This window comes from Tachypleus tridentatus, chromosome 9 (assembly GCF_004210375.1).
Source record: "Tachypleus tridentatus isolate NWPU-2018 chromosome 9, ASM421037v1, whole genome shotgun sequence".
Lineage (NCBI taxonomy): Eukaryota > Metazoa > Arthropoda > Merostomata > Xiphosura > Limulidae > Tachypleus > Tachypleus tridentatus.
In genome coordinates, this window is record NC_134833.1 from 66,620,892 (window position 1) to 66,646,116 (window position 25,225).

Here is a 25,225-nt window from a genome sequence, read left to right on the forward strand (position 1 = left end):
TAAACAAAAGATCGAATTTGTTTTTAGCAAAAACCTGAAACGTACATTAAAATTCAAGTTTGAGTGCCTGTTATAATGTGCGTGTTAGGAAAGAAACTTATTCAAATCCTATTTTTGCTAAACTTTTATCTTTTGTTTCTTAGTTTAAAACACCAATACATGAGCACTAGTTACAGAAACTTGCTGAAATTTGTGTATCATAAATAATCGCTTCTGTTGGACAGATATGGTTAAATTTCGAACAAAAATCTAGCCATTAGAAAAAAACCAACAAAGCCTTTTGAACACAACTACAGTTAAGTTGTTACAAGAAGAAACCGCTCAAAGATCTGGAGTTTGATTTACAAGATCATAAACTATTTGTAACTACGAGACCCCAAGAAGAACATTAACGGTAGAGTATATCACTAACATCAGACTGTATATTAGATTATTGTCACATTTCACCTACAACATCAGAATATGTAACTAACTCTATAATATAGATTACATTAGACTGTATATTAGATTATTGTCACATCTTACCTACAACAGTAGAATATGTAACTAATTCTATAATCTAGAATACATTAGACTGTATATTAGATTATTGTCACATCTCACCTACAACAGTAGAATACGTAACTAACTCTACAATCTAGATTACATTATTTTACTCACTGGATTTCCAATTTAAGTTATTAATGCCATATCAACTAGTTTGCTTTCGATTTTTCACATTGGAATACTATTTTAAAGTACGAATATCTTTCTCTCTCGTCATTTGGGTATTTGTATACCCGGGAGGGTCAGGTGCGTGATGATATTATAACATTTAATTTTGTTTGAATTTATTGCAAAACTACATGAGGGTTTTCTGAGCTAACCGTCCTTAGTTCAGCAGTGAAAAACTTCTGGGAAACCATTCAATCAACATTACCCAGTGCCAACTCTTGAGCTACTCTTTTACTAACGAATAGTGGGATTGATCATCACATTATGACACCCGACGACTGAAATGGCTAGCATGTTCGTTGAAGGGAATTCAAACCCACGACTTTCTAATTACTAATCAAGCCCCCCAATACTAGGTGTATATAGCAGTTAATTTATGCTTCCCATACGCTCCACTTCTTGTTTTACCCGTATACATTGTATTATTCTGAATTTAAAGTCCATGTTATCACAGATTTGAAATTTTTTAGAAAAATACGAAATCTAGAGAAACTTAAATTTATTAGAAAATGGAATCATTTGTTATATTCTTTAAATAAATATTGTTGTTCATAGCGACTGGAGATTTGAAACTGTTTTTATTTTATTGTAGGATTAGGACAGTGTTTTGTGAAACAGTGGGCAGCGACTCCCTTGGGGGTTGCGAGCTATCTGCGTTGAGTCAATATTTTATGTGAATAGATAAAACTGCCGTGTTTTTCGTCCTTGCAGAGACAATGGAGGTCGCGGGGTCCTCTGGAAAATTCCGCTGAGAAACACTGGATTAGAACATAATCAAGTTTCCCATGTTATGTTCTCCTCAAAGAGGATATTAAACTAGATGTAAAGATAATTCTTTATATATATATGATTTGTTGTATAGCTCGAATTCCTGTTTTATATGGGTTTTCCATCATTGTTTAATACTTTATTTCACAGATAAACTATTTTCCAATAAATATTTCCCTTCAAGATGGAATAACTATATGTATGTTCATATAATTCACTGTGAATAGCTAATAATAATATAACAACAATAAGAATTTAACTCCGCGGGAAACTTGTTCGTTTGTTGTTATTCACAAAACTACACAGTGGACTATTTGTGATGCGTTTAGGACAGACAGAGCACACATAGCTCATTGTATAGAGTTGCGTTTAACAGAAACATCCAATCAACTGATAGGACGCACTCCCCATTTGCACAGCGGCATGCCTGTGGACGTACAACGTTAAAAGCCGGGTTTCGATAACCCTAATGGAAAGAGCACAGATAGATCATTATGTAGCTTTGTGCTTAATTACAAACAACAACTGATTGGACGCCCTTGCTGGTTTAGTCGCAAAGTTTCATAAGTACCAAAACAGAAAGAAGAAAAACTTAAATCTGAAAACAAGTTTCTTGTACTGGTAGAATTTGTATGAATGTTGTTTTAGTTTTATTCTCCCCCCCCACCCCAAGACGAGTTTATATTTATCTTGGACATGAAGAGAATGTAGCATTAATTGTACTATTTTATTCTTGTCGGTTTTCTAGTAAGCACAACGTTTTCAGTATTAAATATTCAACCCTAAATTTTAGTGTTATAAGTCCTTTATCATATCACTGAGTTTCCGGAAGAATAGGTGGTGATGAAAGGTCTAGAAGAGTAGAGATACCAATAAGTGGTGAATATAACAAGGATAAAAATTTTGTTTGAAAATCAGAATTGAGAGAATTCTAACGAAACACGCTCAGTTTATCAGATAATTCAATACTTCTACACGAAAAAAAACACGTTATATTTGTTCTATGATACATAATACTTATACGATTTATAGACATTGCCTGTACTATATATTATATGATAGAATATAAAACGTTTAAAAAACTGTTAAACAATAATTTCTTACTTCATTAAACTAGGTGGAGGTACAACTTTCATCAACTAGATGGCAGTAAATTGGTTAGTTATAACCTCGATAGTACAATTGTACAGCGATTAGGGCTGTTTTTATGCAAACAAAATTAACAGAGAAAATAGCGTAGTTCCGTAAATACGTTTCGTTCTTATAAGCCATTTAGTTCTTATCTGTTATATCTAGTGCTAGATAACTCAACAATCTTAATTATTTGTTAGATTTGGTACTAAGTATTTGAAACGATCTCATCTCTTACATCTGGTACTAAGTGCTTTAATGATTTTAACTATCTTTTAGATCTGCTACTAAGTGTTTGAAACAATAATGGTTACCTGTTAGATCTACTAAATGCTAACAAATGTATCTGTTAGTTCTGGTACTAAGTGTTTGAAACGATCTTATCTGTTAGGTCTTTTGCTAAGTAATTGAAATACACTTGTTGATTATTCAGATATATCAGTAAGATCTGGACTGAATATTCGAGGTTTCCCTGTTACTGTTATAAAAAAAATCGCATTCTGCACTTTGAAGTGATGAATATGTCACAAGAAATTCAGAAAACTAGAAATATATGATATTTGTTACGAAACGCGTAATTTTACAAAGATCTTATCTGTGCCATGGCTACTGGCAGAATCGAATCCATATATTTAACACTATAATCTTCCATCTCTCATTTACCATGCGAGGGTGAATATAACTTTATCAGTCCATAGCTATGTTTGACATATAAGGACTTTAAGGTGAGTTTTTCTTAGACTATTCACTGATGTCGAGAAAACCCACTTGGTAAAGAAAATGTAAAAAAAAATTTTCTCAACCCAAACGAGCCGTTTTTACATTATCTGACTTAAATATACTTCATAGTCAATTATTCAATGAATATAATGAAGGTATTCTAGAAACTGTAAATCAAATGAAGCGAACAGTGTCCAAACTAATAACCCAAAAAACCGGGTTTCGATACCTTAGTGGACAGAACTCTGATAACCAAGCTTTGTGCCTAGCAATAAACAAACCTTTAAAAAAAAAGATGATTAATACGATATAAGTTTTACACCCACGATCTACAATTTCTCGTTTCTTTAATAAGTAGCTTAATACCTGTAAAAATGAAACTTACCCCTTATTTCAAATTACGTTGGCGTCTAAATGGGTTATTGAAAGGGCGCAGGGAGGTGTATTATGCTTGGAACATGAAAGCATTTTGATTGAGCCTACACTGCAATAATTACCAATTTTGTACACGCGATGCGATATATTTATTTACTTTAATTCTGACATTTGAACTTGTTTTTACATTTACAGATTTTCTGTTTGATGCTGTACTATCTATGTAGATTTTTTTCGGTTTCTTTGTTGTTCATTGTGTTTATCGGTATCTACAACAATACTGGTAAAAACCAAATAATAATATTTTACTTCTAATAATTAAGAATAAAGAGAAATTATAGTTCTAGAAAAAACAGTTTAGACTTTTGAGTCTCGAGTAATCTTGTCAAATGTTTAGTAAATATCCCATGTTTCTAATCTTTTAACTTAACACTTTGTCTCTTTTGGTTTTACCAAACATAAATATTCGTTCAGACTCAGTTTACTTCAGCGTGTTGATCCAGTACGGCCAGGTGATTAGGAGCGCCCGATTCGTAATCTGAGGGTCGCGGGTTCAAAACCCGTCAAACCAAACATATTCGTCCTTTCGGCTGTAGAATGTTATGGTTGATCCCACTATTCGTTGGTAAAATTGTAGCCCAAGAGTTGGCAGGGTTGGTGATGACTAAATGTTTTCCCTTTAGCCTTGCACTGCTAGATTAGGGACATCTAGGTTAGATATCCGTCGTGTAGCTTCGTACGAAGCTCAAAACTAACAAACAAGGAAAGTTCAGTTATTCCATTCATAAAACAAAGCTGTGCAGTCGCAGTGTCCGATCTATTTAATAACCGATGAGACAATATTAAACACCATGATAAAGACATGTATGTATTGAGTTCCTCTGTAAACCGAACGTTAACAACGAAACTCTATAATCATTAACGAATTTGTAAAAAAACCACTAAAAAACCAACAAAACCACACACATAAAAAAAAAAACCTGAATCACTAGGAAAAAGTCTTGGTGAGGTGGGAATGTATACAACCTTGACCCACATTCTACCGAACATCCGATACAGGTAAACCTTCAAACGATCGTAAGCGTCAAACAACTACAGTGTGGCCAGGGTCCGCCACTCTTGTAATTTGTCTGTTCCCTTTAACATTTCAATTAAAACCTTTAATAAATAAATGCACTACTCAGAATAGTGTATTCAGTTACTAGCGGATTTTAAGGAAAACCTATACAAAGAAATATTATCCAATCACTGGTTAGCCTTCCTATACTTTCAGTAAATCACAGTAGAAATTAAGATATATTTCGAAGCTACTGAGTCAAGTTGAAACATGAGCTCCCGCGAGTTGCTAATGAAGGTGTTACACAAATTATTTTTATAAGTTATTTACGCATGTTATATACATGAGTGTTATGGAGCTATATTTACGTTTAAACATGTTTACCGATTGTAAGACTTTGTTCAAATTAATGTAGTCAACGTGAGACCCCAATGAAAAATACGATGATATACAAACAATCTTTGAGAACAAACACACAAGGTTGATAAGAAATCCTGTTTATACAGTATCTGTGTTAATAATAATTAATTTATGTGATATAACTGGTGACATCGGTTGATGAGGAAGCATAAATTCTTACTTCAAGTGGGTTTCTCGTCATCGTGAATCGTAAAATAACTACGTTTTTAAAAATTTTCTTATCTTATATTACAGTTTTCCTTTAAACGAAAACATTCTTGTTGGTTACGGCATTCGATTTACGACTTGAAGGTCGCAGGTTTAATTCCCACTATCGGAGGTGGCTATCCGTCGGTTCTGTGGTAGGAGTGTTATATGTAACGGTCAGTCCAATAATCTGTTGGTAACAGAGTAGCTCAAAAGTTGGCGATGGGTGGTAGCGACTAGCCGCCATTTTGTAATCTACCACAACTAAATTATGGACTGCTAGCGCAGACAGCCTTTGAGTAGCTTTGCGCGAAATTCAACAAACAAATGCCTCCAAGATTTGTCCGCCATCCCTCTGCCTCCCCTCGCTCAGAATCATGGTATATGTTAACTTTAGAACACAGATGTCACGGTTATAAATACTATATACAATTTGGCAAGACTTGATTGGTCAGTTAGAGTTTGGAGAAAATTTCTACATTTTGTTTCTCAATTTGTCCCCTTCCTTTTTGGAGGGAAAGAGAGCAGATAATTATTGTTGTTTCAAAGCTAACGTGTTATGTTAATTTTTTTTCTATATGTGAAAGTACTTGTGTTACCAAAAGATGTAATGTGAAGAACTGTGTTCAAAATCAAACTTAAAAGAGCAAACAAGGTGGGATATCGTCTTAGAAAAAACAACAACTCATCATCCCCTCATTCACGTGACGAGACTACTTCGTCAACAGTACTGCTTATATTTATGTGTGAATTGTAAGGTAGGCCCATATCGGATGATTGAACTCGACTTGTAACGTTAGGCCAATACTAAGACGATTTTATTGTAACTGGCTTAATCTTCCCTACCGTTAGAGTGAAACGATTTCGATACTTATGACTCACAATTCTTCAAAAAACAACAAAGACACATAGTTTATTGTTAAAACGATTGAATCCGTTCGTTCTAAGGAAAGTAGATTTCAATACACTACTGACACCACACTGAGAATTATTCATTATATTCTTCAACAACCCTTGCTACAGACTACGTTCACTGGTAGGCCTAACTTTTCAAACAATGTTTTCAAAAGAAGTACGAAAACTAATATACGCCTGACACACAAATAAACATACTTGCAGAATATCTTCCCTAATCGATTGACAATAAGCAGAAACAACAAATACTCCGACCAAGTCACTGACTGGCTTACTAACTTCAATCACAGAAGAGTAGACGCAATGACTAACTTGAATCACAGACGAATAGACGCAATAACTCTTATTGTTTGACTGACACTGAACTGAATAACTAAAGCGTAATTGAACAATTCACTCAGTCCGGCGATTTTATACTGTACTGTTATTTCTACATAATACAGGAAACTTCGAAATGCTCCATCAATATTACGTCATTACAAGCACTCTCTAGCAAACAAACATCTAATTAAAATATTGGATACGTAGCTTACAACAATACTGTATTAAATACATAAATAGCCTTTCTTACGATCTAGCGTTACTTTTATTTCTCTTAATTTAGTGGCCGCCTGGAAACCAAAGAAAATACCTTGCAAGCTAGTTAGTTGTCTTGAATCGACAAATTAACATTTTAACGCTCCAGAGCGCATATGAGGAAGTAGGGGACCACGTTTTTATTCGAAGTTGTATTTTCGACGAAATAAAACTGTGATAATATGGTTGAACAACAACCATACAGTCCTGTTCACTGAACTCACTTTATTCAAACAACCACTACTGAGTTTTGGAATGATAGAAGATAAAAAAGATGTTAGTTTGCAAGAAAAGAGCTTTAAATGTCGTATAATATAACCTTCAAATTCCGTTAAGACAGAACAACTCTCCACATTCTTATAATATCCCCAAATATTGCACAGGGATTTTGACAGTGGAATTACTTCAGATACATAATAAATGATATTATAAATGAAATTGTGAGAAATGACAAACGTTATTCAAAACAGATGATGCTTGCAGTAGTTCCATTTAGAAGTAGGCTTAACATGGTGGTTGAGAAATAAAACAACCAAACGAAACATTGCCGTAGAAAGCCATTTTTGAGTGGTCAGACCATTGCCATACTGCCATTTCTAGGGGTATCTGGGGACACGTTCCCCAGAAAATGTTTGAAAATTTAATACGACGAGATGAAATGTTGAGCTATTTTAATTACAATTTACAAATACTGCGTACACACAATGTAATGTACTGAATCAAAAGAAGGACGTTTTAATACATACATTGGAGTTACACATGTCATGAAAAAGTGGCCTGATTGGTCTGAACGCTTCCTACGGCCTGCGAAACTCACTGTTGCAGTCCCTGAAATAACTTGTACCATGTCCTAATGACTGGAATAAGATTTGAAACTATGATCTTAAAAAGACAAGCAGTTTTAACATACAATAGTTTTAAATGTGTAGTTTTGTTTATAATCTTTCTGTAGATATATATTTATGCACTGAAATAAAACGGGGACTCATATCGAACTATAAGTATAATCAAGATATAACAATATCCAACCCTAAAGGAATTATTTTAAGATATGTTGGCTTGTGTTGTGAAAATTTTAAGGCCCATAACAATGATTCAAGATAAACATCTAATTGTTATTAGTTAGTGATGAAAAATTAGGCTTAACGTTTTAAAAATACGTTATTTAATAATTTCTCAATCGAAATATTGTTTAAAATATTCTTCTTGTAGACTTTGTCTTATCTTTAAGTTAGCGACTTTCGAACACATGCTATCCTTAGTAATTGCGCCATCTATTTAGGTTAGGACGTTTAAAATATTTAATATATGTATATATATATAAAACACATTTTAAATTTAAAAATTACTCAATTTGAAGTATTCGCCAAATATGTTGCATTTATTACGGAACGTCCATTTTAGCAGCCTCACTTCAAAGTGAAATGATTTGACAAAGAAAATCAAGTATCACTGTTTCCAAACAGTATCGCCCACATTACTTAATAATAGGTAATAGGGTAACCTCAAATATGTCAACAGGCGCTCCAAACATTTTAATTTTTGTAAAAGTAGTGTATGTTTCGAAGAACTTTGTGACAAATTGTCAAAATTTATTTTCTTCGGCTAGAAATTGAGTTTCGATATTCGCAGTAGGCAGATCACAGATAGGCCACTGTTATTGTTCTAATATTTTGTATGTTTTTGTATGAGTGCAGCATTTTGGTCTCTGACTTTATGTAAGCCTAACTTCATTTTCAGATCATATTAAAACTGAGAGAGAGTAATTTCCTACCTACTATAACACAGATGTATGATATAATACAAGTAACACTATTTGAGTAAGATTCGTGTATTCTAATAGCTCTTCACCGGTTTCTTGATTGGGTTCTAATTATCTCTGTTTCTAAGATTATTCTAATTTAGTTATTTAAAACATTTATTATTTAGGACGAGGTAAAAACAAAACTTTATTTTTTGTAAACATATTAATGTTGATATTAAACCACAGCTTGGAAGCTTTTACTTGTTTTAGAGTTACTAAAATGACGAAAGTCAGAAATAAAATGAAACTACTGAGCTGTCACTACCCGAGGCAATGAGTTATTTTGATGTCACGTGAGCAGGTTACTAAATGACACATTCTTTAAAACCCTCAAGCCTTTACTAAAAAACAAATCTAGGGTGAGATGAAAGACTCAGAATTGAATTGGATAGTCTTGTAACCCAATATGATTCTAATAAGTTTTTTATCCTTTCCACTAAATACATTTTGTAGCCACAGTGAAGTTACAGCAAAATGCAATTAAAGAACTGAAGGAGGAAATAAATAAAAAAAATTGTACTTTTCACAAAAACTTCATTATTGTATAAACCCTACTAGCTAGTTGCTCTCCCCGTTATGATAGCTCAGTGATAAGTTACGGACTTAAATACTAGATAAGGGGTTTCAATTTTCCGCGGTAGACAGATAGCTGATTGTCCAGCATTGCGATAAAATAACGCCCTTTTAGGCCTAGTACACTTCAAAATTAAGTAATGCTAACACAGACAGCCGTCTAGTAGCTTCAAGAATTAGATCAAATAAGTGAACATAAAAACAACAAACAATTTGTTGAGGTTGGAAAACTTACTTACATATAAAATAAATCTAAATTTATAAAATAAATGTGAATTTTAACATTCTAAACCTTCCGCTTACAGGACTGACACAAGTAATTCCACTGCGTAGCCCCATGAGTTTACGGTTTTATAACAATAAAAATCAGGTTCCAATACTCGCGGTGGGATAGAACATAGAACGTCGTGCAACAAAGAAAACAGGAGTATGTATTCTTTAGTGAGCCCCCGTTAAAATTCGGGTTTCGATTCCAACAGTGTACATAACAGATAGACCAATGTGGTTTTACTCAAAGATAAAATCCGTCTTCTTATTTTACCTTCCACTGGCACAGCAGTAAATATGCACACTTATAATTAAAACTGGGTCTCAATACCCGTAGTGGTCACAGCACAGATAGCCCATTGTGCTTTGTGTTTAAATGCAAACAAACTGTTGTAATTATTTTATTAAAATATTCGTAACATTTTTCTGTGCTGGACATTCAAGTATCTTTACTAATTGTTTTTTGTATAAAATGGTTTTCTTTTGCAAAATCCTTTTATTTAATTATTTTATGTTTTTGTTCCATGTTATAGCAGTATTGCAGGTTAATTCTAAAACTATTACTTTTACTAATTAGTATGTGACTGGTATTAATTTGTTTGTTATAGGGTTTTTAATTAGTTTGAATCAAGACTTTTTGATCCTATGTTTTTCTGACATCATGAATTTGTTTGTGAAGACAAGCCTATTAGCTGATTATAGTTAGTTATGTTGTTATCAAAATAAAGTCGAAACATTTTTTTTTTTATCGTGGTGTCTTTATTTTAATATACAAAGTTTATAAAACGTAAAAACAGTGCTGCGTATTTAAAGTAATAAAAACAGTTAAATGACCTTGCTGGACTACTCACGTATGACTTTGGATACGTAGAGTTCTGAATGAATCTGATGGTTGTGAGGGCCGTCTCACTGACTACGAGGTTAAACAGAAGTGGGTTAAGCCTATTCTACAGCATGTGATACTCCAAAAACATCTCTAGTACGAAAGGCGTTTTAAACCAAATAGTGTCATAAAAATGACAAATCAAACCGATCGAGAGACACCAGATCTAGCAAAACGTTTAAAACCTAGGTATAGGAGATAAGAATTGAAACTCTCAACAGAGTGATGAGACCGGTACTCTAAGTGTTTATAAACAAGTGAAAAAAGTCATATACAAAATCTTAACATATACACACTGCTGTCTGAGATAGAGCTCTGAGAGATGACGGATCATTTTCTCAGATACTTTTCCCTCTGCAATACACAGTAATATCCCCACCCACTTCACCTCTACTTTACACATGTGGTGACATCATCCGTACTTTCCTAATCCTAATTCAACTTTTGCATACTGCATTGTAGCTGAAAGAGCTTCCTACACGCGCAAAACGTTTTTTTTATATTGGCTTTTATTAGTAAAAACATCTTTTTGGTACCCCTTAAAGACAATAACTTCAACAACTTTTTTTAATCTTCTGTGATTATGTTTGTGTATCCGTTTTAATAACTGGTTTGATATATTTTAGTTTTTATTGTAATTCTCTAAATTTCTTCTAAAACTGAACAGGATCACACTATTTAAGGGATAAGTAAATTATCTTAATTTTGCTTTTTTAATTAAGATTTTTCGTTTAATTGTTATAAAGCATAAAGCTTTACAAAGGGCTATTTTGGTTTTGTCTAAGGCGATGGTTGAACTCCAATTTTTAGGGTTAAAGTTTCAGGTTTCCCATTGAGTCGCCAGGTGGCGTTAAATTTTAAATTTATGGTGGGAATTATATAAAGTAACAACATCAGGGATGATGGTGACTCTAAACTGATTGGTAAAGGATGACATTTTTTTTTTTTGGCCTAAGCATAGTAGCTCACAGAACAGCTCTGATTTGTTGTTGTCCTCTCTTCCCAAGTACAAGCTTTTAGTTCATAACTCCATCTTCTCTTGATCGATTTGAAATAGAATTACAGTTTGGAACTCAGGAGGTAAAACCGTTTCGACAATGACCAAGGTCTCATAAATCAATTTATTCTAACCCTGCTTAATTTTAATTTGAGAGTAGGCTGGTAGATATCCTGATGAATAATAAAATTGAATTGGAAATACGCGCGCTCCACGTTTGGTACTGTTGGTGTGCAAAATACAACTAATAAAAAGGGGAAAAGGGTCTCATAAATTAATTTACCCTAATCCTGCCTAAAAGAACTTCAAGTGCCGTGGCTATTGAGAATTTCCTTATGTTTTTCATTAGAAGCGTTTCATTAAAATAATGATAATGAGTATTGTATCACATTTTAAAAAGTGTTTCACAGGTGATTGAAAAAAACAACACAGTTTGGTTTGGTTTGCTTTGAATTTTGGGCAAAGCTACGCGAGGGCTATCTGCGTTAGCCGTCCCTAATTTAGCAGTGTAAGATTAGAGGGAAGGCAGCTAGTTATCATCACCCACCGCTTACTCTTTACCAACGAATAGGTGGATTGACCGCTCATTATAACGCACCCACGGCTGAAAGGGCTAGCATGTTTGGTGTGATGGGGATTCGAAACCGCAACCCACAGATTACAAGTCAAGTGCCTTAACCACCCGGCCATGCCGGGCCCAACAACACAGTAAAACGTTTTAAAAGTTCTCTTTCGGGCGCATACTCTGTTGTACTGTTACTATTTCACTTGGTTCTTTAACTTGACATTTAAAACAATGTTTAACTGTTGGTGTAATTTTAATCTTTTGAGCTTTAACTAACCCTAAAGTTCTTCAGTTAGATTGTTTTACAAATAACCATTCTATAAATATTGTTTAGTTCTAATGTCTTCTTCTTTTATTTTTTCTACTCACTTGTATAAGAGAATGCTCATTTCTACGAAAGTTTTTTTAACTTTGGTATGGAATAACAAAATAAAGACACACAGTAGTGTGTATAGCGACCAAAACAAGTTGCTGTAGGAAACATTGTGTGTTATTAACAGAACTGATAGTGTCACAGTGTTTCATCTTCTTTTTCTTGGACCGTGGTAATCCAGACTGTTACATATTTTCAATGGATTTGCTCTACTTCACATACCAAATTTCAAGGCAATCCATTAAGATATACCTGAGATATAAGATCTCTCATTTTGATAGAGTTTCTTCCTATTTTTTCTTTCGTACCAAAAGTACAGAAAGTTTATTTGATAGAAAAAAATATATTTTATTTTCACGGATTTTTTCTTTTTTTTTCAAATTTCGGTATACTGGTAGATCTTTACAAACTATAATTGATGTAAATATAAACCACGTGTACAAAGTTACTCAACAGAAAAAACCGTTTAACTTTGACGAAAATGTTTGCGCGTGGCTACACAAAAAAGTCACGTGAACTATCGGTCTAACATTTTTATTGTAGCTTCACTTAACATTAAAAGTGAACCTTTTTTATTTGGATTAAAGACGGCTGCTTTAGAGAAGCAAACGTATTAGGTGAAAAGACGTGTAGATACATAGGTATTGGTTTGATGAAGCAAACAAGGTTGGCAGTTTCTAGTTCAACTTTTCGAAAGAATCATATGGGTGGAGGTTATTATTGACCATTTATTGCCAACTTTTAAGCACAAGTTTCCTACATTTTATGCAATTCTCGTAATTAAAGAGGGTTAAGCGTCACGTGACATTAGCTTAAGCAAATAGCATAAATAATGAAGTATGATACAGTTGTACCGATTGCATGGGGTCATGACAAGAAACTGTAAATCTAAATTCCATGGCGTTACTATAAAAGTACCATTCACACTATTATAGAGAGTAAAAACTACCACCATATATTTTAAAGAATCTGGTTGGTTCTGTAAAGTTAAAGAACTGTTCTGAATAATAGGATTACTATTCTATAACAAACGCTGGTGAGTTTCGAATGTCACTATCTTACTTGCTATGGTGTTGTTGATGTGAAGAAAAGGTGCAGTCAAAAAAGGTTTGAGTATGTACCTTAGAGGAATGAAATGAAAATTGACGATCAAACTGATAGCTACACTTTATAGCACTGATAATAATTTTACAGCAAATATTTAATAATTAGTTAGTTAGGCCTCGTAATTTGTTTTACACACTTAAGTTGACGCTTCCGGTCACACCTCTCATTCAAATCATTTACATATTCCAAGAAGATAGATATGATGAAGCAATATTTATGTGAAGACATACTGATAATGTCGCCAGATACACCGCACATTGATTTCTTTGTGATTGAATACTTAAAGCGAGCAGTGATAAATTGATCTCATCATACATTGGCTGGATTATTGAAAGCAGGCAAGAAACATTGTTATGCTTTGAACAAGAAACCTTTTTACATGAACCTTTTATAAAGGAAACTACGTACAGAGCTAATGCCAAAATGCATATCTGTCAGAGAGATTATGACCTGACGTAGCAACAAAGATTGTAACGACATGGTGAAACTTTAATGCTGTTTTAACGTAGCCTATTCAATCCTCTGTATATATTAACAAAACACAAAATAAATGATATTTTAATTGTTTTTCAAGATACATAAAGTAATAAAAAACGCACTCTGTGTGAGTAGCTACATATAATTTTATTTTATTTTTTATAAAACGCAACACTAGAGACATAAACAGTTTAAAGTTTTGAAGGAACCTGAATATACCTGTTAAACCTTCAAACTGGTTGTGCTAGTTTGGCAAGAAAAAACCTTCAATAACTGGAGCTGATTTAATAAATCTAGGGTAAGACACTTTTTTTAAAGTTGTAAATAGGCTAAACTAACCTGCTGTCCATAATGAAATAAAAGTCCGCCTACTTTGTGTTTTCCAACGTCAGACTTATTAATATGCAAGTGGCGTGTTGATTAACTAAGACAGAATTGGAAGTACAAATACCACATGATAATTAACAACTGACAAGTGTACTTCATCAACACTGGTGACGTGCAGAGGACTTTAAAAAGACAGGGGCCATTGAAAAAAAAGGAGCACATTTCAAGCATTGAAGAGCAACACTTGAGTGGGTATTACGTGAGACTGCTGGTTTATTCTGGTACACATAGGAAGTCATAAGAAGCAAACTCATATTTTATTTATATTCAATCGGATTTATGAACACTTTTAGAAAATTAAAGAGTGAATTATTGAATTGATACTTAATAGCATATCACATTTATTTTGTTATTATGTTGTATTTATTTTAAAAGTGAAGTATTTTATTCTTTAAGGAAGCAAGGTGTGTCCTTTTTTTATGACTGAGGAAAAGGGCGTTTTTAGGGTGTAGTAGAAGGAAGTTATGGCACTGATTAAGAATATGTATAACTCCAAACTAAATTTAGTATCGTATTAAATTTATTGTGATACGTTACTTTAGATACAAAGTTTTCCGTTAGGGGTTTGTGTGTCTTTTTCATAGCAAAGCCATATTAGGCTATCTGCTGAGTTCACCGAGGAGACTCGACCCCCTACTTTTAGCATTGTAAATCCATAGTCTTACCGCTATACCAGTGAGGGACCCGTTAGGGGTTTTACATGGTATTAGACAATTAAAGTTAGTGTGTATATTAAAAATTCGTATTTTCCTAGCCAAGTTCAAATATAGATGTCGCTGTAACTGATCTTGTTATCACGGACCTACGCAGGAAATGATTCCAGATAGATGTTTATTTGTTTAGTTATAGCGAAAAGCAAAGCAATGAGCTATACTGGCTCCACCCATCACAGGAATCGAACTCCGGATTTTTGCTTTGCTATTCTGTAAACTGGAGGGCTTTGGTTGCAGGACAAAAATCCCAAAGGAAAACTACATAATGCGACTATGATACTAAACAATATCCTTTTTCTAAATTCACTCAAACAGATCACTCGCAGATCTTGAGTTTAAAACCCGTTTAACCTGATAATATATTTTTGGTGTTTATTGAACTCCTGATTAATTATTTGGTGAGGTTGGAAACTGTAATCTGTCGAAATTCATCGTACAAAGAATATTTAAATCACTTTGAAGTTAGAAAACGAAGTAAAACATTAAAACATTTCTATCATTATCACAAGAACAATGAGAATCGAATCAAAATGTATCTCATTAGTTTTCCGTCTCTTTAATACTCATCTCTCTGTAACAGATGGACATGGTTATTTATTTATTTCGAATTGTTTTATTAAAGTTGCAGGATGGAAAACTTGCAGATAACAGAACCTAAACCATGGAATTACGATTAGCATTAAGTTTGTAATATCACTGGTTTTCATTTTGACCTCCGGTAAGTAAGCGATAAGTTTTCGCATTAGAAACGCTGACATTCAAGGTTCGATTCGTAACGATATACAGTAGTTTACAGTAAGAAATAACTTGCCCCTCGTTAGGTAAACGACAAGACTAGAGGCTTATAACGCTAAAAATTGGGTTTTAGTACCCGCGATGGGCAAAGCACAGATAGCCTATTGTGTATCTTTTTACTTAATAACAAACAAAGTCTTAAATTTACTTAAGACGTTACCATGAAGTCACTTATTTTGTAGAAAAAGGATGTTATTAAGATAGACAATAACTTACAAAGTGAATTAATTTTAAAAACAGACATTTTTGGATTACAGATTGAGTTAAATAGTATATATAGTGTTTCCCAAACCCAAGAAATTTTAAAAAATATATATTTTATTTTTGTTCCAAAACCAAGTCACCTAAATAATAACTGAAACAAATAAACATCGACGCATCAAACAATCCTATAAGTAGATGCAATAAAACAACAAAAAACACCAAAATATTTTGCCAATAAAAAGAAAACCAGAACAACACCCTCTATCGACCGAAATTACTAAAAATTTACTACGATATTTAACTTTGAATTGAGAATTATATTATAGAGAGCTTAAATATGGAAATAGCTTTCATTTTAAAACATGGAATTATTCATATAATGTTTATATTCCAGTAGTAAATCTTACTACACGTATTTTAACAGTCAATACTTCTTTTAATCTACAGTTTTTCACATCTATTTTAGATGTAATATATCGTGGTTAAAAAACAAAAACTATTTCATTGAAACAACAGGAAGCTATCTTGACTGTAAAACGTAGAAATTGGCAGACATGGTGCCTTTTCCGTTTCCCTGTCGTTAACTTTTCTCTTATCTAGTCATCTCTAAGTAACGCCCCATATATTTATTGTCATTATCTTTACTTTCATCTAGTCATCTGTAAGTAACGCCTCATAAAGCTATTGAGCCCTTCATCAGCTTGAATTCAGGAGATGACCCTCTTCTTCAATGCCCATCGTCAGGTAACAGCTAACGGCCAATCTGTTTCTTCAAAGTTTCGAATTTCACTTGGTAAACAGTCTCATCTGTTACTTCATACGTGTTTGTTCCACCCACAATACACAGAATATTAGAAACTATATTCTTGTGATATTGGTCTAGTGATCCTTGGTTAGAAAGAATGAACCCTGTTTGCTTTCTTAGCCGGTAAAGTTTTAAAGTTAAGTCTTAAAATGATCAGATTATCGGTTTACACAAACTTTCAATGTTGATGTAAACAAAACCCTCAGCTTGACAGTCTACACGAACTTCCAGAGTTGCTGTAAACAAAACCCTCAGCTTGACAGTCTACACGAACTTCCAGGGTTGCTGTAAACAAAACCCTCAGCTTGACAGTCTACACGAAGTTCCAGAGTTGCTGTAAACAAAACCCTCAGCTTGACAGTCTACACGTTCTTTCAGAGTTGCTGTAAACAAAACCCTCAGTTTCACAATTTGTGATTCTCACACAATTATCCCTTTTGTTCTCAAAACTTCCTTTGTCAGATTTTTCAAGTAACAAAGTTCGTTTTCTACTTTCTTCATTTTTTCCCTGAGTTCGCTGTTTTTTTCCACTAACACATTCTCCTCTGTTAGAAGACACTGGACCTCTAACCGTTTCTTGATACGGTAACGCGTAGCTGCTTCTTTGTTCTGTATCTTCTTTCTGTCTCTCCTCGACTGAGCGTCAACGGACTTACAAACACCGTAATCTTGTTCGTTTTTATTTCGAGGAGCGCTTCGACGACGGTAAGTGAACGAGACACTGTGTTGGACTGTTCTGGGATTTTCCTCGGATGTTTTGAACTCCTGATTTCCTATAGAGCTTGCGGATGGAACATATGGGTTAGATAGAAGTTGACTGGCATCAGTCACGAGAAAACAGGCGTCATTTCTGTCTTCTCCTTTCGGGCGGTGTCCTTCTCTGGGAATAATTGCCTCCAGTATCTCCTCTGCTGTGGGTACTTCGTTAGACTGATCCGAAACGTCGAGCTGAGGGAAGAAGAAAGATCGTGCAGGTGACGACCGGCCAGAAGAGGACGCTGGTGGACTGTCTAGAGTTACGGGAACACTCCAGATGTACGGCTGTTGTTGGTGAACAGGGGCTTGACCCACGGGGGAGTGCGGAGGAGTTTCTCCAGTCGATCCAGGGAACACAACCTCATCTATGGTGGATTCTACACGTAGATAGTTCTGCTGGCCACAAGAAGTTGTTAAAAAGTCACTCCAGTTATAAACTGCTCTGTCACCTTTAGAGGTCAAAGTGTAAGTGTTATCTACCTGCAAGATAGCGAAACCAGGAGTCGGTTGTACAACGGAGGACTCTAGGTCCTCCAGTACGGTCAGGTCTACTTCTGTGTTATCCCACGATTGACTGTGTACGCTTCCTAGATAATGAACAATAAAACCAAATACAATTACAGAATAATTAAAAAACAACAACAAATATGAAAATGTTCACTAAAAACAAAAAGAAATTATGCGAACTGTTTTTAGTGCAGGACCAATAGGTTAATAAACTAAAGTATCTACTGTACGAAAATCAATGTTACATTCACGTGACTCGATTTTCGAAACTATTTATACCTCGGTCTCCATTTAAGCCTACGATGTTCAGAAATAAAGATAAGTCACGCACTTTGTAAATCACCTATTATTTTATCATTTTTTAAAGATAATTTGTCAATTGATTGTATCCTAGAACGACTGGTATGGGTAATATATATGCAAAAACGACTCGTTTGGGTTGAGTGAACCCAAACGAGCCGTTTTTGCATATATATTTCTCTACAAGTGGGTTTTCTCGACATCACTGACTGGTATGGGTATTAACACTTTTATTGATAGGCAGAGAACAACGTTTTGACCTTCCTAGGTCACCTTCAGACTAACCTGTGGGTTTCTCGTCATGAAGAATTGTCAGTTGATTGTTGTTATTCATGTGAATACAAGTAATGTTCTTTATATTATCTCTTTATAAGCCTACCAATGTTAAAAGTAACAACAAATTCAGAAAATTCTAGCAACAATCAATACTAAAATCACACAAACATTCAGAAACTCTAACACCAATCAATACTGAAAACACACTAACATTCAGGAAACTCTAACACCAATCAGTACTGAAACCACACAAACATTCAGAAAACTCTAACACCAATCAATACTGAAACCACACAAACATTCAGGAAACTTTACCAACGTTTCTTTAAAAGTCACGTACGAATAAAGAAACGTTCACTTGCTTATTAATTATCATCGATATTGAGTTTGTTCTCATAAACCTTACAGTAAATAAATTAAGTGACACAAACAACATGGGTTGCTGGAATTGTCGTAAGTTTCGAGACTGCTTCTATTTGGGAATGGAGAGGAGATTTAATAAAGAAAAATCTATTCAGTCAAGCGAAGGTTATAGAGCATGTGGGAAAAAATATAAATAAATAAACTGGTAGAACGGGAAGCTAAAACCTGGTTTAGTTTATGACACCTTTTTTATTACGTGACGATTGTTAACATGGGCGTGGTAGCTTCGTGATATAACACTAGTCACGTGATTGAAGACGTAAGATGTTTAGTCCAAGCTGACATTGAATGTTAAACCAAATAAGTCCCAAAATGGATCACTTGCAGTTATATTACTTTAATCAAACATTTTTGATCAAAAAGAAACTGATCTGTTACTTTCTGATACCTTGTTCACTTTGATATCCTTTTTAAGTTTTACTTTACGTTTAGATGCATTATATCGGTTCATAGAACGGTTCTGAGTTTTATAGTCAAGGCATAGTGGCTCATAGAACAGGTCTGAGTTTTGTATCTTAGAACGGTTGGTATAGGTATTAACACTTCAGAACACTTTTACTTTATTAGTAAAAGTTTTAATACCCAGACCAACCGTTCTGAGATATATTTTTATTTCAAGTGGGTTTCTCGTCATCAAGAAGGATTCTGAGGTTTAAAGTCGAGGCATAACAGCTCATAGAACAGTTATGTGCTTGTTTGTTTTCTAAAGTATAAACTTTCGGCTCATAACTCCGTCACCTCTTAATCGATTTGAGATATAATTAAATTTTTGGACTCATGAGATCGAACTATTTCGATTGTTGTATCTGACAAAGCTCAAGCTCTCATAGACTACTTTACTCTAATCATAAAATTATTTCAGATACCATTGATATTGAAAATTCCTTCTTGTTTCTCTGAATGTTTTGACATAAATCAGTCCTCACACTTAAACTTCCTTTAGGTTAAAAAAAATCACATCCACCTAAAAGTAAAAATCAAAGATTTCGACTAACTGGTATAGTTTAATAGTTTAACTTTGTACGTAATTAAAAAAGGAGAGAGAATTAAGACGTTTAAAATCAGAAGTGTGTTTGGTTAAAAAAACCCAAAAACTATCTGGATAACAGAAGTCACGAACTAAGTAACTCAGATTAATTTTATTTATTTTGAAAGGAAATATAAGTTTACTGATATCACCTCAGAGTCTCCTTAGCTACCAGTTAAAATACTGATATCACCTCAGAGTCTCCTTAGCTACCAGTTAAAATACCGATATCACCTCAGAGTCTCCTTAGCTACCAGTTAAAATACTGATATCACCTCAGAGTCTCCTTAGCTACCAGTTAAAATACTGATATCACCCTCAGAGTCTCCTTAGCTACCAGTTAAAATACTGATATCACCTCAGAGTTTCCTTAGCTACCAGTTAAAATACTGATATCACCTCAGAGTCTCCTTAGCTACCAGTTAAAATACTGATATCACCTCAGAGTCTCCTTAGCTACCAGTTAAAATACTGATATCACCCTCAGAGTCTCCTTAGCTACCAGTTAAGTTAATGATATCACCTCAGAGTCTCCTTAGCTACCAGTTAAAATACTGATATCACCTCAGAGTCTCCTTAGCTACCAGTTAAAATACTGATATCACCCTCAGAGATTGGCAATATTTCTGCAGAACAGTTTCTATTGCAGAAAGTTTTTTTATATGTTAGCTGTCACGTCAAAAGCACAACATTACTCCTTGCTGCTTTCCATAAAACATCTAAATGTATCAGGAATGCATTTTTCCAGCGAGTTCTTTAGTACCAACCACAGATAGATGAACTGACTTGTATGTTTTTGTGTGGTATTCCATGAAAACCCAATTTATTTTTCAGGTACTTGAAATGCATGATGAACTCGTTGTGGAAGCAATTTGTGTACACAGAGTTCCGCCTTGATTATGTTGCATACTTTTGCTTAAACAAGTAATCGACTGTTGTCACTGACGTTTGTGAATTGTTACCTGCTAAAGAAGCTCAACATGAGTGGGTTCGACTTGTTGTAGGTCTCTTTCTGCATGGTCCTGTTGACTCAAGTCGATCCTTTATTTTTCAATGTCATTAAGTACAAGGGATATCTTAAATATTTTCGATCACTTGTTTGAATACATTTTAGTGATCTGAGCTTACGAATATTTTACAATGGAAAGAGATTTGTATACCCTTCCCAAAAGCAATCATATTTCGGTAGCATTGGACTACCTACCCATTATCAAAGATTGTCAAAGTGTAGTTCTGATACATACTGTTCTACCACGACCTAATATCCATAAGTTTTTATTATGAACTACTTATCTGCATGTTCTATATATGGCATAATCAACCCTCTGTGTTGTACATTCCGTTGAACGTCAGAACTACAGACCACAGATTAAGTAAATAGATGTGTTTAAATTAATGGTTTTCTTTTCAATATTTCTCCAAAACTAATAACCTGCTTTCCTTGACTGTAGCCTTAAAACTTTAGTATTTACAGAAACCTGATTTAATAAACGCAGAATAAGAAACCACTAAAAATATATTAAATAAATGATTTAATCAAAACATTTACTAAAATGTCTGTAATGTGTCTTTTAAATTAAGCTTACTGAATTCATTGTAAACCGAAAGGAAGATAAAACATTTCATTGTCAAAAAGTTTACAGTTAGTCAGTAACGGAAGTTTTAACGTCTTTCCAAGTTTCAGTGTATACCACCGTGTAGATGATATGGTTTAAGTTTCAGTGTATACCATCGTGTAAATGATACGGTCCAGGTTTCAGTGTATACCACCGTGTAGATCATATGGTTTAGGTTTTAGTGTATACCATCGTATAGATGATATAATCCAGCTGTACTCACTCTTTGAGGTCATTTCATCTGGTGTTGGTATGCCAACATCATTCTCTGGCTGACGATGAAAGACACTGTTAGGTTTAAGATCGTCTCTATTAACTAACAATTCCTGAAGACTGGTGGGTGGATTACTACTTTCTTCCACTTGCATGGGTGCGTTAAATGAAAAACGGCTGCACCTTCGACGTTGGGAATCACCGATTCTATATAAAGTTTGGTAGCTGTCCATATTTAATTCACAGCGTAGTTACCATGGTGACCTGGACTTCAAAAGCTGACGGCGGTGTTGTAGAATATGTAACAATCAGGGAAACGGGAAATTCTAACCTGATAAAAGAAGTACAGATATGGTTGAGTTTTATTTAAAGACAATAACACTACAACACATTTATCACAGTTACACTCAAAACAGCGTACCGTTGAAACAACTGTTTTATAAGTTCGTACATTACAGGCTACTGTGATCTTTGGGAATATACTTTATTGTTGTTATTCCCTTAGTATAAATCTATATAAGGGGTTATCTGCACTCTGATCGCCGCGCTGTAAGTCCGTAAACTCACGGCTGATTCAACGGACTACTTTACTGTTGTTGTACAAATGTTTCAGGAAGTAAAGGGACTACTTTATTGTTATTACACAAATGTATCAGGAAGAACAGGGATTACTTTATTGTTCTTACACAAATTTATTAGGAAGTTCAGGGACTACTTTATTGTTGATACACACATGTACAAGAAAGAACAGGGACTACTTTACTGCTGTTACACAAATGTTTCAGGAAGAAAGTCTTTGAATTAGATGTAGGCCGGACTGGTTTTTAAAACTTTCGTTCCATAAAGTGTAATTTAAAATATTGGTAACTCACATGGGAAACAGAACCAATAGGCCCGGTGAAACGATTTCAAACTACCCCCTGTAAATGTTACCCTCCGGTAATTTGAATTCGTTTTCTTATTACTGGGGGGGGATAGAACAAAATCGATTTCAGGTTACCCCCGGGGGTAGTCTGAAATCGATTTCATCTTAACCCCCTTGATTTCAAACTACCCCCTTCCCGATAGACTCGTTTTAACGGTTTGTTAAGATGCTAGACGTTTTTATCGCACTCAGTGTGTGTAAATGAAATTAACACATTAATAATAATGTAAAAATTCAAATATATATTATGTTTTATATCCCATGCTATCAATCACTCATTTTTATTTCAGTGCGCATAAAGAAGTATAAAAATTAATATGTATAAATTACAGTATATTGAATGAAGACTGTATGTAGACCTTGTGGTCTGGCGAGAGCGAGCCCTTAAAATACCTTTTATCTTATATAAATCATCAATTTTAATAAAAGAAATAAAATAGATTTGGCGGAAGTAATAGTTATTTTTGACCGCGAGCAGGTGATGTTTTGTGATCGATTGTATATATATCGACGTTGAAAGGAACAAAGAGTGTTCAAAGGTGTAAAAAGTGTCAGTGTCAGATTTGACCAAATAAAATCGCTGTTCAAGAAAAAGACTTTGTTATTTATTTGTAAAAAACGTATTTTCACCTACTCTCCCCCCCCGAATACTTAACATATGTACTCTTTATTTTATGTAAACCCCGTCTGTTTTTTTGTTTTTTTTTGCCTTTTGCCTATTATCATGTACTTACATACGTACTCCACACGCACTACAAATATTAAAAGCAATCATTATGTTTGTCATTTTGGCGTTAGAAGAGGAGGTAATTTGAAATCAAGGGGGGTAATTTAAAATCGATTTCATGTTACTCCCCCGGTACTCTGAAAACGATTTCATATTACCAGGGGGTAACTTGAAAACGGGGGTAATTTGAAATCGTTACACCGGCATGACCAGGTGGTGAAGGCACTCTGCTCGTAATCCGAGGGTCGTAGGTTGGAATCCCCGTCACACCACACATGCTCGCCCTTTCAGCCGTAAAGGCGTTATAATGTAACGGTCAAGCCCACTATTCGTTGGTAAAAGAATAGCCCAAGAGGTGGCGGTGGGTGATAATGACTAGCTACCTTCCCTCTAATCTTACACTGCTAAATTAGGGACGGCTAGCGCAAATAGCCCTCGTATAGCTTTGCGCGAAATTTGTAACAAACAAACAGAACCAATGATGTGAACACTAGAACTGGAGGTTGTAACTTTATCGTTCAATAAATCAATATGTGATATTACGCTTCAAGATGGATGTCTACTTCATATATTTCGCCTCACGTTCTTCAAGTAATGAAAAATAAAAAGAGCGTTAACAAAGATATTAACATGACAACATTGGTGAAAATTGGTGAAAGAAGAGTTAATGATATTTCTGTAATGTAAGTACAACTAGGAAGTATAGTATTTAAGATTGGATAGTGTCAGAAGTTGCACTTTTGTGGGTGAAATTGTGAAAGTGAAATTACTGCTAGGGCGTCAACGAACTTAAAACTTAGCTCAAAAATTAGAATAAAAACAAATATTTTATAAATAAATTATAAAGATTTCATTGCATGAATAACAAGCTGTTGTTGTAGTTTATTTTTTTGTTTCGATCATCGTATTGATTTAAGATAATATAAAACTATTAAAAATATACTCACATTTTGAGAGAGCACTAGTGGCTCCACCTTGTGGTACGGTACCTAAATATCCATTTGTCAGCTCCATCTGGGAGGATCTTGTGAAAATCTTGTTTCTTTTTGCTGCCAACAGGGAAAGTAAGTACTCGATTTTAAGTCCACTAATAGAACAGGTTTCATCTGCTGCTTTTGCAACGTTACACAGAAAGAATGGGGAATAAAACGTTCTTGGCCTCTTCTATACATGTAACTGTGTGAAAAGGTAATATCTCAACAGTGATGATGGTGGTGGTGGTGGTGGAAAGACTCCATGGTTATAAAAAGACTAAACAGAGACACAGAAGTGATACGTACGAGATAGAGAACAGAACTAAATAAGACAAACTTTTGTAACCGGCTTGGTTTTTAAGCGTAGATCAGCGTATTTGACCGAAGTACAGTGTTCCAAATAAACAAGTCCGCTCTCTCAGACGTCAGAGTTTGGTATTGCATCAGGTAGGGATAAGCGAGGACAGAAAACGTTGGGCGCACCAATGACAAAGCTCGATTTCTCTCATTGGTCTAAACACGAGCATAATTGTTACATTAAGTCTTGTTCTTTAGGGGTCTAATCTGGTGATACGTTTTTTTTAGTGATAATAAAATTTTACTGAACTGTACAATATGTGCCTGTTTCCACTTTTATTCTAGGATAAATCGCATAGCAACATTACAACT

The 25,225-nt window shown here is 34.4% G+C and overlaps 1 protein-coding gene across 1 annotated transcript; it reads right to left on the reverse strand.

Moving 5' to 3' along the window:
- Positions 1-14,030: 14,030 nt before the first annotated feature.
- On the reverse strand, positions 14,031-25,000 carry LOC143225367 (cyclic AMP-dependent transcription factor ATF-4-like). The gene is made up of 3 exons (XM_076454629.1): positions 24,530-25,000; positions 21,941-22,261; positions 14,031-18,155 (listed from the first exon to the last, which is right to left on the reverse strand). The coding sequence occupies exons 2-3, from the start codon at positions 22,161-22,163 to the stop codon at positions 17,233-17,235; spliced, it is 1,146 nt and encodes a 381-aa protein (XP_076310744.1). The 5' UTR covers positions 22,164-22,261; positions 24,530-25,000; the 3' UTR covers positions 14,031-17,232.
- Between the last annotated feature and the right edge of the window lie 225 nt (positions 25,001-25,225).